The sequence below is a fragment of the Falco biarmicus genome, chromosome 9 (assembly GCF_023638135.1).
Source record: "Falco biarmicus isolate bFalBia1 chromosome 9, bFalBia1.pri, whole genome shotgun sequence".
Taxonomy (NCBI): Eukaryota; Metazoa; Chordata; class Aves; order Falconiformes; family Falconidae; genus Falco; species Falco biarmicus.
The window spans coordinates 45383045-45400209 of NC_079296.1; the positions used below are offsets into that span (position 1 = coordinate 45383045).

The window sequence follows — 17165 nt, forward strand, 5'->3', positions numbered from 1 at the left end:
TCCAGGGAGGGTGACTCCACCACCTCCCCGGGCAGCCCGTTCCAGTGCCTGACCACCCTTTCGGTGAAGACATGTCCCCTCACACCCAATCTAACCCTCCCCTGGTGCCACCTGAGGCCGTTCCCTCCTGTCCTGTCCCTTGTTCCCTGGGAGCAGAGCCCGACCCCCCCTGCCTACAGCCCCTGTCAGGCAGCTGCAGGGAGCGATACGGCCCCCCCTGAGCCCCCTCCTCTCCAGGCTGAACCCCCCAGCCACTCCTCTTATTTCATTCTAATAATTGTTACTGAACAGGAACAAATGAGATTTTGGGGAGGGAACAGTTCCTATGGCACCATGCCATTTTGGTTTTTATCTGCTAGGTGGATGCTTTGTGCTTTTACCATGGGATTTTATTTTAAATGGTACCCATAAACACTGGTATAGCAGGGTTTCTGCATAGACTGTGTAAAATACAGTCCATCCAGCACTGCTCACTGCAGAAGGGAACTCACTGGAAAGGTAGATACTTTTTTCATACAAATTTCTGTGGGTAGCAAAGGTCCTACATGTAGAATAGTTACTAGTGTGCTCCCATGATCGTGTTCTCATTATTCACAACTAAAACAAACGGCAGTATCGAAGTACAAAATATCGCTGCATCTCCTTCTCTTTGAGTTTCAGTGTTGCAGCTCTCACTGCACTTCACAGACTGTAGAAAACAACATATTTGACCAACAGAACATTACACGGACATCAGCCTTTTTCACGTGTTGGTCCAATATCCCCTTTGCTCCTTTCTCACCTTGTGTCCAAGGACGATTGCCTCTTCTAGGAGGTCCCATCAGGGTTCCAGGTCTCATAGGATCCCCTGGAAAAGGGATGCATAATTTTCTTTCCAATTGATGCATATTTTGGGAACCTCAGGATAAAATGGAAATTAATCTGAAACTAAAATGCATTACATCTATGAATAATTTTGATAGCGCTTTAGCCTTGGTAATGGACCCGAACAAAAAATTTCTACCTAGAAAATTTGAAAGTGCAAAGTGTGCTCCTTACCAGAATACTTTTGCACATACCATCTTTGAATACTAGAGAAACATGCCAGACTCCTTTTAATTGCACTTGTAAATACTTGATTAATATTTATTTTCATCCTTAAAAGCTTCTGCAGTGAATGAAGCAATTCCTTTTGGAAAGTCAATGGAAAAGAAGTACAAAGACTTGTGTGTGTGTATATATATATATTTATATATATATAATATTTACATGTTTACATATTGATAACCTGTTCATTTCCTCACCTCTACCAGAAGAGAGGAGGCCTATACTTTAGGAAAAAAAAATACTTAATTGACCATTTCCTCCATTCAGTTTTCCTGCCTCTGCTTAATGCAGTTCCTTCCTTGAGGGCACATGTCCTTCTGTATTATAACTGTTTTTATTCATGCAGCCTTCGTGACAAGGACTTCTTAAAAAAAAAAAAAAAAACCAAAACAAAAAAATAAAAAAAAGGGAAGTGTACTTACTTGGCAGATATGTCTGTCCTTTCAGGCCATGTTTTCTAGGCAGCCCGGGAATCCCTGGACCTTTATGCTGTGCATCACAAGTCACTAGCAAAGCAGCTACTGCTGTGAGCATGTAGGACGAGTAAGACAACATGATTGCTCAGGCCAGCTGTAAGAAACCCCACAGATTTGTCAGGTAATGATTCTGTAAGAAATTGTAGGCATCGGCTTATATAACAGAACACTTTTTTTTTTCTCCCGTCCCTTCATCCCTTCTTGAAAATTACAATTCTTCCCTTGTTTAAATAAAGCCTATAGTTTAGGTATAAGAGATTACCCAGACTTATTCTGCTACCATTGCAAGGCTTACACACAAACCTGTTTCTAAACTGATGGAGATTGGTATGCTCATTACCAAACGACAGCCACACATTTGGGAGTAGTGAAGATAAATTATCCTTTTTGCTATCACTGACTATTTGTTGGATTAATCCCGGAGAAATGATGGGCTCAGATGCAACCGATCACGCTTAAGCCATTAGCTGTCTGTAAGGGCTATAATCACTCAATGAAACATAGATGCATCTCCTGCCAACCTGAAAGGCACAATCTGTTACAGTGGTTGTTGTGGTGGTTCAGAGCTAGTTAGCAATCTCTTTAAGCACAGTACTATTGAAACACATTTATTTGAAATAAGTGGAGTGATAGGGTTTTTCCACATGGGCAAAATTTTATAGCTCAATTGACATTCCTATCTTGTTTTGAACAAAATTCCACAAGCTTGAAAATGTCAGTTAGTCTTGTAGAAAATACATTTTTGCTGTTTGGCAATAGGCCTATTCATCTTATTTTATCCTTTCAGATAGAACATTAAGTAGAGTTTTAATTTCAGTGCTGAGATACCATGACTAAAAAGCACTCTGGAACTACATAGATCATGGATTTACAATGCAGCTTTGCTATGCAGCATTATAAATGCAGTTATAAAACCTGGACTGATGGGCTATAAGAGACTATGGCATGGAGATATCTAATCATTGGCATCATTCGGTTAAAATAATGAGAGATAAAGAAAGGCTCAAGATGCCAGAATGGGTATTCCTTTCTAATGAGATGACCCTGATGGGTTGACTCTCACACAGAATATCTAACTTAACACCCACGACTTAACTTTTCTTTTGGCACAAATTAGAGAGGCTGTCTTAACAACCTCTATCCTTAAAAAGTTGAATATTGTAACTGACACATAATACATTCTAAATCGGCTCCACTTAGAGTTGGGAATAAAACTTTGGCTGGCTTGAATGCTGCAAGGTTATTAACACCTGGGTTCATCAGTTAAAACAAGGTATTTGTCTTAAAGCATATAAGCCAAGCAAAATAAAAATATCAGTTTATTATTATTACCATTTATAAAATGGCTAAACTAAAACTGGACTGAGTTTAAAAAAAACAAAGGACTGTTTCTATCTTGCAGACTGACTCCATCGTAGAAGGCTTTTGACATTATTCTAAATCTGCATCAATATCAACTATTTTTGAGGGCAAAGTTCACTTGTTTTTCAAAGGGAATGTCTCAATATTGATTCAGCGGGACATACTCTTGAACATAAGAATATTCAATCACATCATGAATTTCAGCATTTTGTTGCATATAGAATCTGTTTAATAGCAGCGTCTCTATTCCTATTCCACTTTAACAAGCGGAAATTTCAAGTCCGCCTAGGAACGCACATGCTGTACGAAAAGTTTCATGTGTTGAATCTAAAGTGTCTCAGGTTGTTTACCCTTTGCTATACTGAAGGCTAGCAGACACCTCTGACAATGCTGGCCAATGACTCAGAGAGCAGATTATTAAAGTCTCTAACAGAAACCTACCTTAGGTAGCTAGGAATACTTAACATCCCTGAGATAAGGAAATGCAATTACAACAGGTACTCTTCATCTGGTGCTGATCATTCAGGGAATTACATTTGAATGGACCGCTGCATCCAGCTCATAATTGGATTATGATGCAGAGTCAAAGTCCTGAGCGGTTATACAGCAAAAAGAAAAAAACAGCTCTTTGGTTTTAATGACCTTCATCAGTCATTACAATCTGGTGTCCTTCAACCATCTCCTCATCTACTAAAACTGCTAATATAAGCAAAGTAAAAAAACACTAACAAAGGAAATTTTCATTTTAAAATGGAAATATGACCACAGAAATTAAAAAGAACAGGTTTGCCTTCTAGCTGAAGTCCCTTGTGATTTATTAAAAGGAAATTCAACTTACCCTTTGCCTTCAAAGTGCAATGAACAGGCAGTTCACCCAAGTTACACATTTATATAGTGGTGTGTCTGTTAAATGACACCCTCAAGTAGGGACCGGATAATGGGATCATGAATGAGCCTTTTTGGTTTTGCTTACACACTTAGTATGTAAATACTGAGAACAATTTTAAGTGTTGAGAAATGTCTCTTTCTTTTATAATAGAAAGCCAAAGTTGGAGAAAAAACAACCTAGAACTATTAGAAAACTCCGGATTTTTAGATGCATCCAGAATATATACCATTTTAAAGAAACTTTTGATGATTCTAAGTGATATTGTAAAAATTTCTTCTTTGTTTTTAAAGAAGCAAAAATGGCACATGACCACGAGTGGCTTTTGTAGAAGGAAAGGTGCTCTTGTTAAGCAAGGAAGCACGTTACCTTCCAGATAGTCTGATCTGATAATAACTGTAGACTTTGCTTCCCATCTCTGTATCTAATGTACTTACCTTAACACCATTTTCTAGCTGTGTGTACTCGATGTTTCTGTGATTCCTTTTAGAAGTAACTTAGTCACTTAAATCCACTTCCATTCACAACTGTGAGCTTTTCCTTGCAGTTAAAAGTGCTCGGCTTGGTTTGTTCTCCCTCTTAAAAAGGAGGAAAGAAAGGAAAGGAAAAAAAAGCCAAGAAAAAAAGAAGAAAAAAAAAAAAAAAAAGGCAGCCAATTGAGGCAATACCAGTGTCCTTTTTAGCAAACGATCAATTAACACTCACAAATATGTGTTAAAAATGATCTGTTCAAGTCCTTCCTCTACCTGATATGCAGCAAATCTTCAAACGGAGGTTAGTCATTTTACAGAACCTCTAATCCCACCAGCCGAAACTACAACAGAGTCTCACACAAATCCAGTTTCCAGGTAACTCTGCAGCAGCTGTAATGGTTAATGCTCTTCTGTGGCATCCCTGCCCCTGCACATCCTCCCCACATATACATACAACTTTGATACATGAGCAGCATGGTAAATCTTTGCAGATTTATATTATTCCTTCCACCTAATATAGTTTACACTTCATAGAAAAATTAAATAAAGAATTGCAAGATTAATCAGGGAAATCAGTAAAGCCCCACCAGCTACACACTATTTCTGTCCATTCAGGCATGCGTAGCATGAGCAAAACATGACTTATAATGGCTTAAGATGTAGAAAAACTTTATAAATTATTATCTTGTACCAAAACTTCCAAAGAAACATACGTTTGATAACAGTCCTTCTCCCATGAGTCAGATTATACTTGCACAATGGAAGCTGATAAGAAATCTAAAACGTATTCCAGCATGTGAGATTACTTAATAATTAGATTTACTTTCCTTGCGTATGTGGCAGAGGATTAAGAAAAACAAATATACTAGAATAAGGAAGAAAGCAAGCAAATATTTTTTCTGCAACCCTGTAGAATAGGTAGGGGTCATGGTATTCTGAAATCTATAGGTAAACCTGTGTAGTAAGGGCTGAAGTTCTTCAGCTGGTTAACATGCACTAAACCCAGCCAGGGAAACTGGAATGGTTTCAGCAGGCCCCAGATCCTTTCTGAACAGTAAGATTCCTTCTGATGTCCCCTAATGCTGTGTTGTTAATGCCAGCAAATTAAACCCAAACACCGCAATGACCTGGCTCAAGTGTTAGCGAAGGAGAACTTGGGGGAATTTGAAAAACATCTTTGAAAAACTGATTTTCAAAGATGCCGTGTACCGAGAAAGCCTGCTTCTTTATATAGCAGCTGTGCACACCACTCTTCAAAGAGTAATTTGGAAACTGATAACTGCCAAGGTGGTTTCAAAATCAGAACCAATTTTATATAGACTTCAAACCTCTAATTTTCAGAAAACAAAGCGAACTCTCCATTTTGCTCAGCACACTGTTTTGAAATGAGCTGATCAGTAACCACCTTATCACAGCCTGATCTGCATAAAGATATGCCTCACTCTTTCACGTAAAATGCAGCGCTGTGCAGCCACACTAGTTTATTTAAGCAGTCTGTGAGACATCAAGCTTAAATGTGTTGCTGTGCTGCAAGTTCCTGATACCAGGTCTCTGGGCTTGTCCTTGGCACAGCATCTGCGTGGTAAGGAGGTACAGTCAATTCTCCATCTTTACCGTGTTCAAAACAACATTCTTCTTTTTTTCTATATTTGTCTAGTATTCCCACTGTAATCTATTTGCTCTGCTGCTACAGATCTTAAAATCATCCAGACTCTGTTGCCTATAGTCCGTTTTAAGAAGACTCATTGGCATCAGCTTAAGCCCTCACCAGAAATATAGGGAACTAAACACATGTGCCCTGTTAAGTAATGAAACAACCCAATGGATAAAGTGCTGTCTCCTCCCTGCTTGCAGTTTAAATTTATTGAGACAAATCTAAACAATACATTCAGGAAGGTCAACAGTCCCTCTGCCTTTGGAAAACACCAAACAGTGGCAATTAGTTTTGTGCTAGTTTACAGTGCATCCATGCAGGAATAAGATATGAAAAATGTAGAGAGTGTGGGACCTTACTACACTGCCAATACTGAAAGGTCTTCTGTGGGTAAGTCTTAACATTTGTATTGTTGCTGCGTGTAAGCTAGACATGCCACTTTAACTCGACGATAAGCATCTCACAGGAAGAATGTAATGGCTGATGAGCCGTGTTTATATTTATGAACAAGCATGGTACCACCGACATGCTGTCAGCCTAGTAACACACAGTTGTTTTGGGGAGTGGATCCCAGGGCAGAGAAGTCAAGGTTTGGGTGTAAGTAGGTGGATGGAGGAGAAGAAGGAATGCTGAATATAAATTATGAGAATCCTCAAGAGAGGACAGCAAAGATGGGCAACAGAGCTTGGAGTAGCGGATTTAAAAAAACTGGCACCACCACACTGTACTGAAGAGCCCTTGCATGGCATTGCTCTTATGAAGTACAGAAAACATAAGCTTAAGAGACAAAAAGAATAATCAAACTTCAAGAAATTCAATTTCAAAAACCCACATCCTTTTCAATCTATTTCCCGTTCTAGGAAGAGCAAATTCAAACTATACTACCAAGAAAAGGGGTGCTCAGGTCTTTCAGAGCTTTTGTTAAAAAAACAGGCATGGTTCTGTCCTGCCAAAAACTTGTAACTTAAAACTATGTTAACAGAACTACTCGTCCTTTTGTTTTCAGTTTATATCTCATTCCTTCTTCCTCATACACTTGAAGCAATTGATTTAAAGCACAGATTCATTATCAGCATACTAGAGGACATCAGCAAAGGGGCCTCTTGGATTATACAAAAATGTTAAACAAGCAGTTAGACAAGTCATTTTGACCGAACGATTATTTCTACACCTCGAAAAAAAATGAGAGAAAATCAACCAGAGCACATTAGAACAAAACCAGCAAGCAGCTCCTGCTTTGCCATAGCATAGCAGATTTTAGAGAGAGCCTTCTGCCTTCCTTGAGGCAGGACAAATACTCTCACCTTCTTCCTTCTCATATTCTCTCTCCGGGTTTAGCAAAAATTGAACCATGCTGTAATCAGCTTCTGACTTGTCCTTTTAGAAACAAACAGAATCCCAGAAATAATCTCATTGCAACTTCACAACCTAATAATGATTTCCAGCAGGTCTGTATATGTTACCTGTTTCTCCCAGCTAAAGAAACTAAATTTTAGGGAGATGCTATCCCTAGGATCATTGAAAAAGTCCATTCCCCGCCCCCCCCCCCCCCAGCATCGATTCATTTGTATATCCTTTAGACCATATTACTGACTTTGTAATTCCTTGCTTCTTCCATGCCAAGCATGTAGCCCTCTGGGAACGCTACACAACAGTACAGGGAGATGATTCCTTATCCTTGGCCAACAACACAACAAAATTACACACCGCAATATCAATTAGTAGTGTCATGATGGAATAAATACTGGGCTGGCTTTTTTACTAGAAATAGTGCGAAGAGTAATCACAGAGGTGTCCTGCCATGTCGTGTTCCCATGGAGATGAACTGTACTGTGTCCCTCCTATCCAAAGTGGTAATAGGAAGCAATTTATGCTTGAGCAGCCACTGGCCAACATTGCCTAGGAAACATATGCTCGGAATTCATATCTTGCCCTTATAAACAGCCACCTGGCCCTTGTTATCAATTTAAAATAAATATAATCTTGCCTGCAGATAGCAAAAAAAATCCTGCTAAACTGTTATTACGTTGCTATTGCTGGGAAATGGCCCATCTAATGTCTTGCTGATAAGTGTCACAACGTATATATCCAAAAGCATTGTCAACATTTTATTTGCAATTGAAATTCAAAGTCCTTGGGAGAAATGTGTTATTGAAAACACATGGCAGAAAATACAGAGTTACACATGAAAATAATAAACTCACCAAGCTGTTGTTAAGATCCGATGGTCACAGTAAAATGAAGCCATTTTGCATCTTACTGAGGGGACCCCAACTGGTAATGAATTCCCAGGAAGCACCACATATCGTGGTTGCTATTGCCGTTACGAGCTGAAAATTAAGACGATGGGTATTACAGAAGTTCATTTTGCACAGAACTTTTTAGGAGATTGAACACAAAACTCTGTATGTTTTAGCTAATTGTGTTGCTTGAAGCATATAGCATTTAATATACCAAATCTGTTTCTTTTGTAATGGCACATTTGTAGATTCTAATTAGTGCAAAATTATAGAGGAACACTTTCTCTCTCTTTGGCAGCAGATAGATATTAAGGCACTTCAGTATTTCAGTTTCCATGCAAGCAGAGCTCTGGGGCACCTGCCTGGGCTGGGGAGGCACAGCCGTGCAGCCACCCAGCCTCTGCAATCCCACTGAGGGCTTTGCGCTTCACCTCCAGAGAAGCAGCTCTGGTTTCCCGAGGGGCCAGATACATCTATTAAAACCCTTTTCCTTTCACCCTGAGCATTCCCTGACTGTAGCTGGGCATCCACAACAGAATATTCTGGAGCCCAACTGCTAAAGAGAGTTATTTCACAATTTTCTGCAGAAATTTTGTTTATTACTAAATTTTCAGAAATCCTAGATGAAAAAAAATATTGAAATTTTGAAAGATGCTTAGAGTTTTGCTCATTGTTTACAAGCCGGTTTCCTTGCTAAGTTCTCTGAAAGGCGTTGCAAGCCAAACCCTTAAAGAAAGTAAACACGGCTTGTTGAAATTCTTTGGATTTTCCTACAGAGTGAGATTTGATCAAGACTACTCATCTGCTAAGAGATAATACAAAGGATGTAATTGGAGGGCAAGTTCACTTCATAATTAGCAACTGACTAAGGAAACAGGTTAAAATTGAGAGGATTCCCTCAACAGAGATTTTTTTTCCCACCAAATTGGCATTGTTTGCAATGCTTGTTGCATTGCTTCAACACATATTTTGAGATGCTCCCTGAAGAACAGTAACTCTTGTTTTCACCATCTTTGACACAGTAAAAAATGGTGAGATGTGATCACAAAAATTCTTCACATCCAAAATAGAAGCTTACGGCCTACGTTTGGTGCCCTAATAAAAAGTATGACCTGTCCCTGCAAACTTTTGCCATGCTTATATATCCCCATATATATATATATATATATATATATATATATGAGATGTATAATAGTTGCTGAAACTACACTCCTCTTATACCATTTTGCCTGTTGTTGTTAAGTCTGGGCTATACTGAAAGTCTTGCTCTGATTATAAAATGTGAAAAACTGATATCAAGAACTTGAAAGAATAGCACAATGAACCATAATATATTTGTTCACTTGTGAGGCTTAGAAGACTGTTGCACTGTAACTGAAATTCAAGCAGCTGAATCTATGGCGTTTTCAAAAAGCATTGTAACATCCAGTAGTATTTTTTCACTGATGGGGTTTTTTTTTTAAGATTTCATGAAAATATCCACACAGAACAGAACAAAACAGTGCCAAGTACTTACTTAACTTTTCCCCTTTTTCATCAGCAAAGAGTATTCTCGTACTGAACAGAATGGTTCAGGGAACACTATGTAGTAAGGTTGGAACATGCAAATGACTTTGAGTCTCACACCTAACACCCGCACTTCCAAAAATCTTCTGATTTCCAGTGACCTTCAAAGGGATTGTGTACTTAATTGCCTTTTGAAAGCTTCCTTAGGCACGTAAAATGTGGAGGAGAAGAATGAAAAACAGTGCGGGATGGGAAAACTTGGAGAAGGACAGGCTGAGAAATCACTGGAAGGAAATTCTTCTCTCTATTCGGATATCGAGAGGGAAAAGGTGGGCTGTTCCATTGCTGGTTAGGATAACAGCCACCTAGCACGGTCCTTCAGCCAGGGCACAAGCCACTGCAACCTGCAGCGCAAGTGGCATGAAGAAACACATTCCCATCTGCTTCCTTTCAGTAGTGCATTTTCTTTTTTAGCTAGCTAATTAAAGCCCCTTGGAATTCATCTAGCAAATAAAAACAAGGAATAAAGACCCAGAGAAATAAAAAGAAAACAAATGGGAATGAACAGAGCCCTGCGACCTCAGATTCTCTTGGGAGGAACTAGATCTTGAATTTTGCTTGAGGCCAGAATGATTCAAACTAAAACTGTTTAGTAGGTTATTAAAACAGAGCAGACTTAGCTTGCATGACAAATCAAAGAGCATGTTTAATAACTCTGAGAATTGTAATAACTATGAATGTCAACTACTTAACTAATAAAATATACTTTTGTTATTCCAAGGGGGTCACTCCTTACAGCCTGTATAGCAGCTTTAGGTGCAGTTTTGAAGCTTAAACATTTTTCTTAGTAAGACAAGAGAAAACTCTACAAAATTATTAATAACCATTTCACCTACCTGTTGAATTTTATTTGTTTATGTTTAAATTTGGTGTGGCATTCACCACTCTGATTTGAGGAGTCATTCTAGGAGGCTGGCATGCAGAAATCTCGCCCCTGTGCTCCAGCTGCTCGCTGCCTGGTTAAAGAGCACTTGTCCTGTTCTCAGTGAGGCAATACAAAGTGCAGCCTGCCCTAGAGATTTCAAACCCGTTCTGCTACGTGTGACGAATATATGCATGCCTGTACAGTGGTCTATGTGCATCTCCATTACTTTTTCCATCCGAAATGCAAAAGTGCAAACAGCAGCTTCTGGTCATTTTGTCTTGGGTCCCAACACAGGTATGTACCATGCAACTACGAAGCCATTAGCTAGTTCAAATATTATCTCCCCAGCAGTGAGTATGGAAGTTGTTACAGATTGCCGGCTTACCCATACTGTTACCAAACTGCGGCACAGCTTTGGGTGCTTTTTTGTTGCCTGGTTTTTTCCATTCATTTTAGCTGAGGCATGAGATTCCAAACAAGTCCCAAACTATATCAAGCCTGTTCACATCAGGGTACCACACATGCCACGAGTACAGTGAAGCCTACCTAAAGGTCTAGACCTATAGTCTCGGGTAACTGTGCTAAATCATGGGTGCAGCTGTTCTGCTCATAATATTTTCCTTTTCCTGCCTTTCTTCCATCTCCTGAAAGCCTTGGTGGTTTCCCATGTCTATCACCAGCCTTATACTTGCCTGTTCTCTGAATATTCTTGCCTATGTTCATGAGAGGGAAGCAGGCTGTAGCATCCCCTCTATAAAAGTGGGCTGAGTACCTTGTAGCCTCAGCTTTGTGAGGGACCAGGCTGCGACAGGGACACACCTGCAGCATCAGCAGCTGGCGGGCGGAATATGCTTGATTGTCAGCAGTGGGAATCTGCACAAGAGCACTTCAAATACACTTTTTTTTTTTTTTTTAAAAAAAAAAGCAGTTTCATTGCTTGTCTTTCATACCAAACTGTCTCAGGGGTTCAAGCTAGAAAATCAGAATCAGCGTAGCATAGGTTTTTCCTACTTGTGCCTTTTCAGCTGCGTGCTCAGCCCTGTGCAGAGCCCAGCCTGCTGGGTACACGGAGTGCCCCTTTCAGTCCCTTTCCACTATTATCTTGGGCAATCCTCTAAAGCTGAAGTGGATTTTAAGTATTTGATTTCTCAAATTTAGTTTGCAAAACCTGGAGGGAACAACTGTGCTCCTGACTCTTTCAGCAACAGCGTTACCATGCAAATGGTACATCACATTCCTCAGGCATCTCTTTTCCCAGCTATGTTTCCACACAAATGGGGCTCAACTGTCTAATAACTCCCATATTTTACATTCTTTTACCTTCCCCGAGTGGCATACTGTGCCACTGTAACAGAGATAAATGACGTAAACTATTATACTTCCCAACGCCTCACACAATGTGCCAAAAATAAAGGCCAAATTCAGAACTATTCCGAGAGCACTTGACAAAGATAAACCTCCCGGCTGCCAGCATTCAAAACCACTGGAGAACTCCCAGTAACTCAAGACAGAGCGTAGTATACAATTTTCAGTAAAGTGATATATAATACACTTAAGTGTTGCAGACAACGTTTGAAACTTCTCACATAACTGCTATTGCGTGATGAGCTGGCAGCTCTTCTCGCCCCACAGTGTCCACAGCAGCCCATGCTGATCCTGGCATCTAATCCCCATTTGTTAAAAATACAAGTTCTGCTTTAGGGTAGACTTTAAAATATGAGATTAAAAAGAAACAAACACTTTCACTTTCTTTGTTGAACAAAGAATTGAAAGACTTTTAACTTTTTTTCACTACTAGTCATGAAAGCTAGAAACATGCTTTAGTCTTGAAAGTGAAAGCAGAGATTCTCCAGATGCTGGCAATTGTGCTTTCAGCTAAACACCCTGTCCTAGAAAAATACAGCGCAGAGAGGACAATCTGAGGCTTCAGGATAATGTTTGCTCTGCTAGTTTCTGATGCACAAATAAAAGGTCTACTTAGCAAGCTTAGGAAGTTTAGCTGTAGCTGTCTATAATAAAAGGTAAAAAGGTTCAAAAATTGCATCATTTCTCCCCCCCTGCCTTTCTATTTTCCTGTTTTTACGCTCTTTACCTTGCTTCTGTGAATGCACGTAGCTGCTTAAGCAGGGTGGGGAGGCATAAGGGGAAACAGAGCGGTTAAAAGGTTGCGATCTATAAACGAAGTAGCATTGATCAAACCACTTCTGAGTGGGACACCCTTGCACAGGTGTTCTTGGATCCATAAAGTGCAAAGTAGGAGATAATCAAGACAGTAACCAATGTATTCATTACAGCGTTGTTTAGGAGATTTCAGGATTTCCAACTAAATTTGGTGCTTTGCCCTTCTCAGCTAAGGCAGCTTGGAGTAGTTTAGCTTCCCTTGTTATATCAGAAGAAAAGTTCAACCAAAAATATGCTGGAGAGTAATTCCTGGGGCGGGGGGGGGGGGGGGGGGGAAGGTTGCACAAAGCCTTTTTTTGTACATATCTCAGCACAAGGCCAAGGTGGCCAATAGGCAGAGGTGCTGCCCAGAGGTATGCCAAGCGCGCCGGGCAGCCTGGCAGGGAAAGCTGCAGCAGGAGCAGGTGCTTTTACCCCTCCTTCCCTTTCTCATTGCCTTGGGCACATCTCTGAAATGTGCTCAAGTACAAGCTGTGAGGTGGGGTGGGACAGGAATGTAAACAACTCGGACCCATCAAGGTAAAGTTGTCGTGAGTATCCAAATAGTAAAGGGTAAATAGGAGACCAAACTAAGACGAAACAACACGGGAACAGAGGGCAGCTTTAGGGTTTTGAATCCTGTGAGACAGTATACATACACATTTTTTGTGGCTCCGTAGTAGTATTTTATGTTAAGGCTGCTCACTGAAATTCAGCCTGCTGCACGGCCATTTCCCTGACGCCCAGCATTAGCCCGCCCGGACTCGGGCATCAGACACCTACGTGTGGGTTGCCCTCCGCTCTCACATTCTGTATACTTAGTCAGGCTGCTTGACATTTTATCTGTATTTAAGCCCCCCTGGAAGAGCACACCAGCCTGTTAGACACAGCAGTCTTCCTCCCACTGCAAAGCTGCCAGAAGCTTATTGCAGGATAAGGGTAAGCGCAGCTCCGTGGGGCAAAGTGTGCCACCAGTGAAAGCCGTAAAGAAACCAGAGCCCACGGCCAGCCAGGAAAAAGCTCTCACAACTGCTTACCCTGAAGCACTGATCTAAACAGCTCAAACTACTGATGTCTGAAACATCACCAGGGTCACAGACCATGAAAAGAGATGTTAACTGTAGGTGCCTCAGGATAAATTAATTCCCTGGAGATAACACAGAGGACCCAGCCATGCTGCTAGTGCCGAGGTTTAGCAGAGAGCTTCAAAGAGATAGGAGACTGCACTTAGGTTTCCAGGCTCTCCTGCCTTATTTCTTCTCCGGGGCATTGTTGGTCTAACTACAATCCAGGAATTATTTTTCTTTCCTTACGTCTCCAGGTGCTGGGCCATAGGGTAGAGCCCCTTTGGTAACCTTAAAGCCACAGACTTCCCCCTGTAACACTTCTTCTCTGCATGTTTCACATAGATAGTGATGCCTTCACACTAAGAAGCAAGCCAGAGCAAAGGGCGTGTTTCTCCGTTGTTCTGAGCGTGTTAACCACCCCTTTCCCCATATTTATGTGTTACAATTAAAAAATAAAGCAGGGAATACAAGTTGCCACTGATTGAAATAGCTTCCCGTTTCCACCCTGTAGCTCCCGCTGAAAATTGCCACTTGAAAAATAAAAAGAAGCAAAAGAGCTTTTCCGAGATTGTGGTTTTTCACATGTGACAGGATAGGTTTTCCTTAGCCTGTACTTAGCCTGAAATTGTGTTTTAGAAAGATAAACCCAGCAGCTGATTAAGAAACGCTGCTCTCATCCTGAATTACTCAGCAGCTCTGCAGAGGTCATATTAGCACCAAATGAGATGGTTCTAATCAGGGGTATAACAGCAAATACAGATTAGTTTATAATTAATGCAAAATTAAGTGGTCATCAGGGATGCTGATTTAAGCCTCTTGGAAGATAATAGAACATAATTTCAAACTTCTTCCTCTTTTCAGCACCTGCTGAAGAAAGGTGTCCCCAGCATACATGGTGAGGAAGGTTGGAACTTAGGGTACATCAGATGGTACCTTGCTGAGTTTAAAAGTTTCAAGCAATATGACTTAATAAAAGCTAGGTCTCGTTCCTGCCCTGTGGACTTGTGTGCAGTCAGGAGTTAAGCCTGAACCGACACAATGGCCTGCAAAAGCTCACAGGTTTCAACACCGCTATTCTGCCTCTCTGAGCAACGGTTCAGGACAGGACCATTCACTGGGTAAGCCCAGGCTAACAGAGCTATACTTTTACTTACACAGCTGCAATTCTAGGGCAACACCACCAGAGATGGATTTCCATCAGTGCAATACAGAGCAGAGCTTGGTTTTCTAGAAAGGAAGGGAAGCTAGGGGCTTCCCTTCTGCACTGGAGGTGTTTCAGCCAGGGAGCCTACGCGATGCAGTTCTTCACTACTACTTCGTAATTCTTCCCCGTGAGGGCGGTGAGGCGCTGGCCCAGGCTGCCCAGAGCAGCTGGGGGTGCCCCAGCCCTGGCAGTGCTCAAGGCCAGGCTGGACGGGGCTTTGGGCAACCTGGGCTAGTGGAAGGTGTCCCGGCCCATGGCTTGGAGCCAGGTGATCTTTAAGGTCCCTTCCAACCTAAACCATTCTATGATTCTGTGATGATCTATGTAAACTTTGTGATGGTCTACACCAGTGTAAACCTACAAGACAGGGAATGTTTGGAATAGCAAAAGTGATACCAGACTGAAGCCCAAGAGCTTAAGGACACAAGAAATGAGCTGACCGGCATTTATTCCAAGCAGATTCAAGAAATGCAGTTCAGATTTACCTTATACACCCATCCGGGGCCAAATACACCTTTCATGTACACAGCCTGGTAAAAAAGTTAGTTATCTGTACCTCTGGGCTGTATGAAAGTGAGCATAACAGTATGAATGTTCTGTCCTGCTTTTGTGAACTCCCAATGTTTTAGCATAAGATTATTTTTCCACTTGCCTGCAAACAGTTGTGCAGTTTTCATAGATCCCATTTGAATGATGTGTCGTGCTCTCCAAACATGAACAATCGTAACATAAGGTTACAAGATGCCTCATGAATTTCTACCAACCGTATTGGAGATTTGCTGGGCAAAGTCATGTAAAAATTAGTCTTATGTTCCAGAGCTGGACTCTAGAGAGAGTGATTGATATGGCAATTAGGAATAGTGTTTCTAGAAAAACTGAATTGAAAGAACACAATCATTCACATCTGAAAAATACTATTCTGAATCTTTTTCACATCAGCAGTTTAGTCATTATAACCTACTGGCTGATGCACTGGGGGCATAGTACATCATTGCTCTTAGTCCAGCTCCAAATGAAATGGTCACAAAACATATCACAGTGGGTTTTGGACACATTCTCAAAGTAGACTTACATAAACATTCCAAATAAATGCATTGGAGACTGAATGACCACTAATCCCTACACTGGAAGCCCAACAGGATTGTACCGACTCTCTAGAATGTCTCTTGTCCTAAATTAACCCAACTCTGTCTTTTAAATATTGCACCATATCATGTGCTCTCATATAATAAATACTGATTAAAAACTCCCAGGCAAAATTTAAACAGTTGCCTTCATAGCTGCAGGACACCAATTAATCAAGAAATGGAATGCAGTTCACTTGAGAACTGCAAAGGTATGTCACCAGTAATGACAAGGAGAACATGATGCAGATCAGCAGATAAATTCTACTCTAGAAAATTCATACCTTCACCAATTTCAGTAATTGCTTTTTTGAGTACCTGTATAATCTGGTGCAAAGAAAAGAAATGTCCTTACTCACAAAGACAGACATTGACTTAGGCAATGAAAAGAACCAGCTATAAAACAGATGAGCTGGGCACCAAATGCCCCTCTGTAAAGATATGTTGTTCCATAGGTCCACATACCTGGCCAGTGTAGGCACAACCTTTCTTGTCATAGAGGAACTTTGCTTCCCTGTCTTTAAGTGGAAGAGGAATTGAAAATGTTCTATTCTCCCATGGTCAAAAACTTAAAGCCTGCATGTAAACATTGTTCTTAATTGGCAAACTTCTGGTGTTAGGCTTTGTTGTCACGGTATTCACCTAATCCTAATTAATCCAGTCTGTGGGTCACCTTTTTGCAGTTCACTCGAGGGGAAAGAAGCTCTCATCAAGAAAATCATACAAAGGTATGGTATCACTTCTCTCACATTAAGGACCTATTCACATAAATTAACATTAATAAACATTTTGCTGTTTTTCTGCATGAGCTAAATTCCACTTGGAGTACACTTCACCAGTGGGCTCTTGTGTTTAAGACAAAATTTTTCTGCTTTCTATTGAATATGTCTTGATCTATATGTCCTGTACTTCAAACGATGCTTATAGATTGCCAAAAAAAGATCTTGTTCTCTTGTGGTTGTTCCACTGCACATAAAGCAACCTGGCTGGGCATTTTACTCT

General features: G+C 40.7%; 1 protein-coding gene across 7 annotated transcripts in view; it reads right to left on the reverse strand.

Annotated features, from left to right (window-relative positions):
• Window positions 1–17165, reverse strand: part of LOC130155307 (pulmonary surfactant-associated protein A1-like) — a 34227-nt gene that overhangs the window by 6255 nt on the left and 10807 nt on the right. For 4 of the 7 annotated variants that reach the window (XM_056352425.1, XM_056352424.1, XM_056352423.1 and 1 more), the window contains 3 exons: window positions 4248–4388; window positions 1509–1656; window positions 782–898 (listed from right to left, as the gene is read on the reverse strand). In XM_056352425.1, the coding sequence (XP_056208400.1) occupies window positions 782–898; window positions 1509–1641 (250 nt within the window). In that variant the 5' untranslated portion in view covers window positions 1642–1656; window positions 4248–4388. Of the gene's footprint in view, window positions 1–781; window positions 899–1508; window positions 1657–4247; window positions 4389–4556; window positions 7424–8141; window positions 8268–17165 lie in introns of those variants that run through there. The other 3 variants (XM_056352426.1, XM_056352429.1, XM_056352430.1) reach the window with 3 other exon arrangements.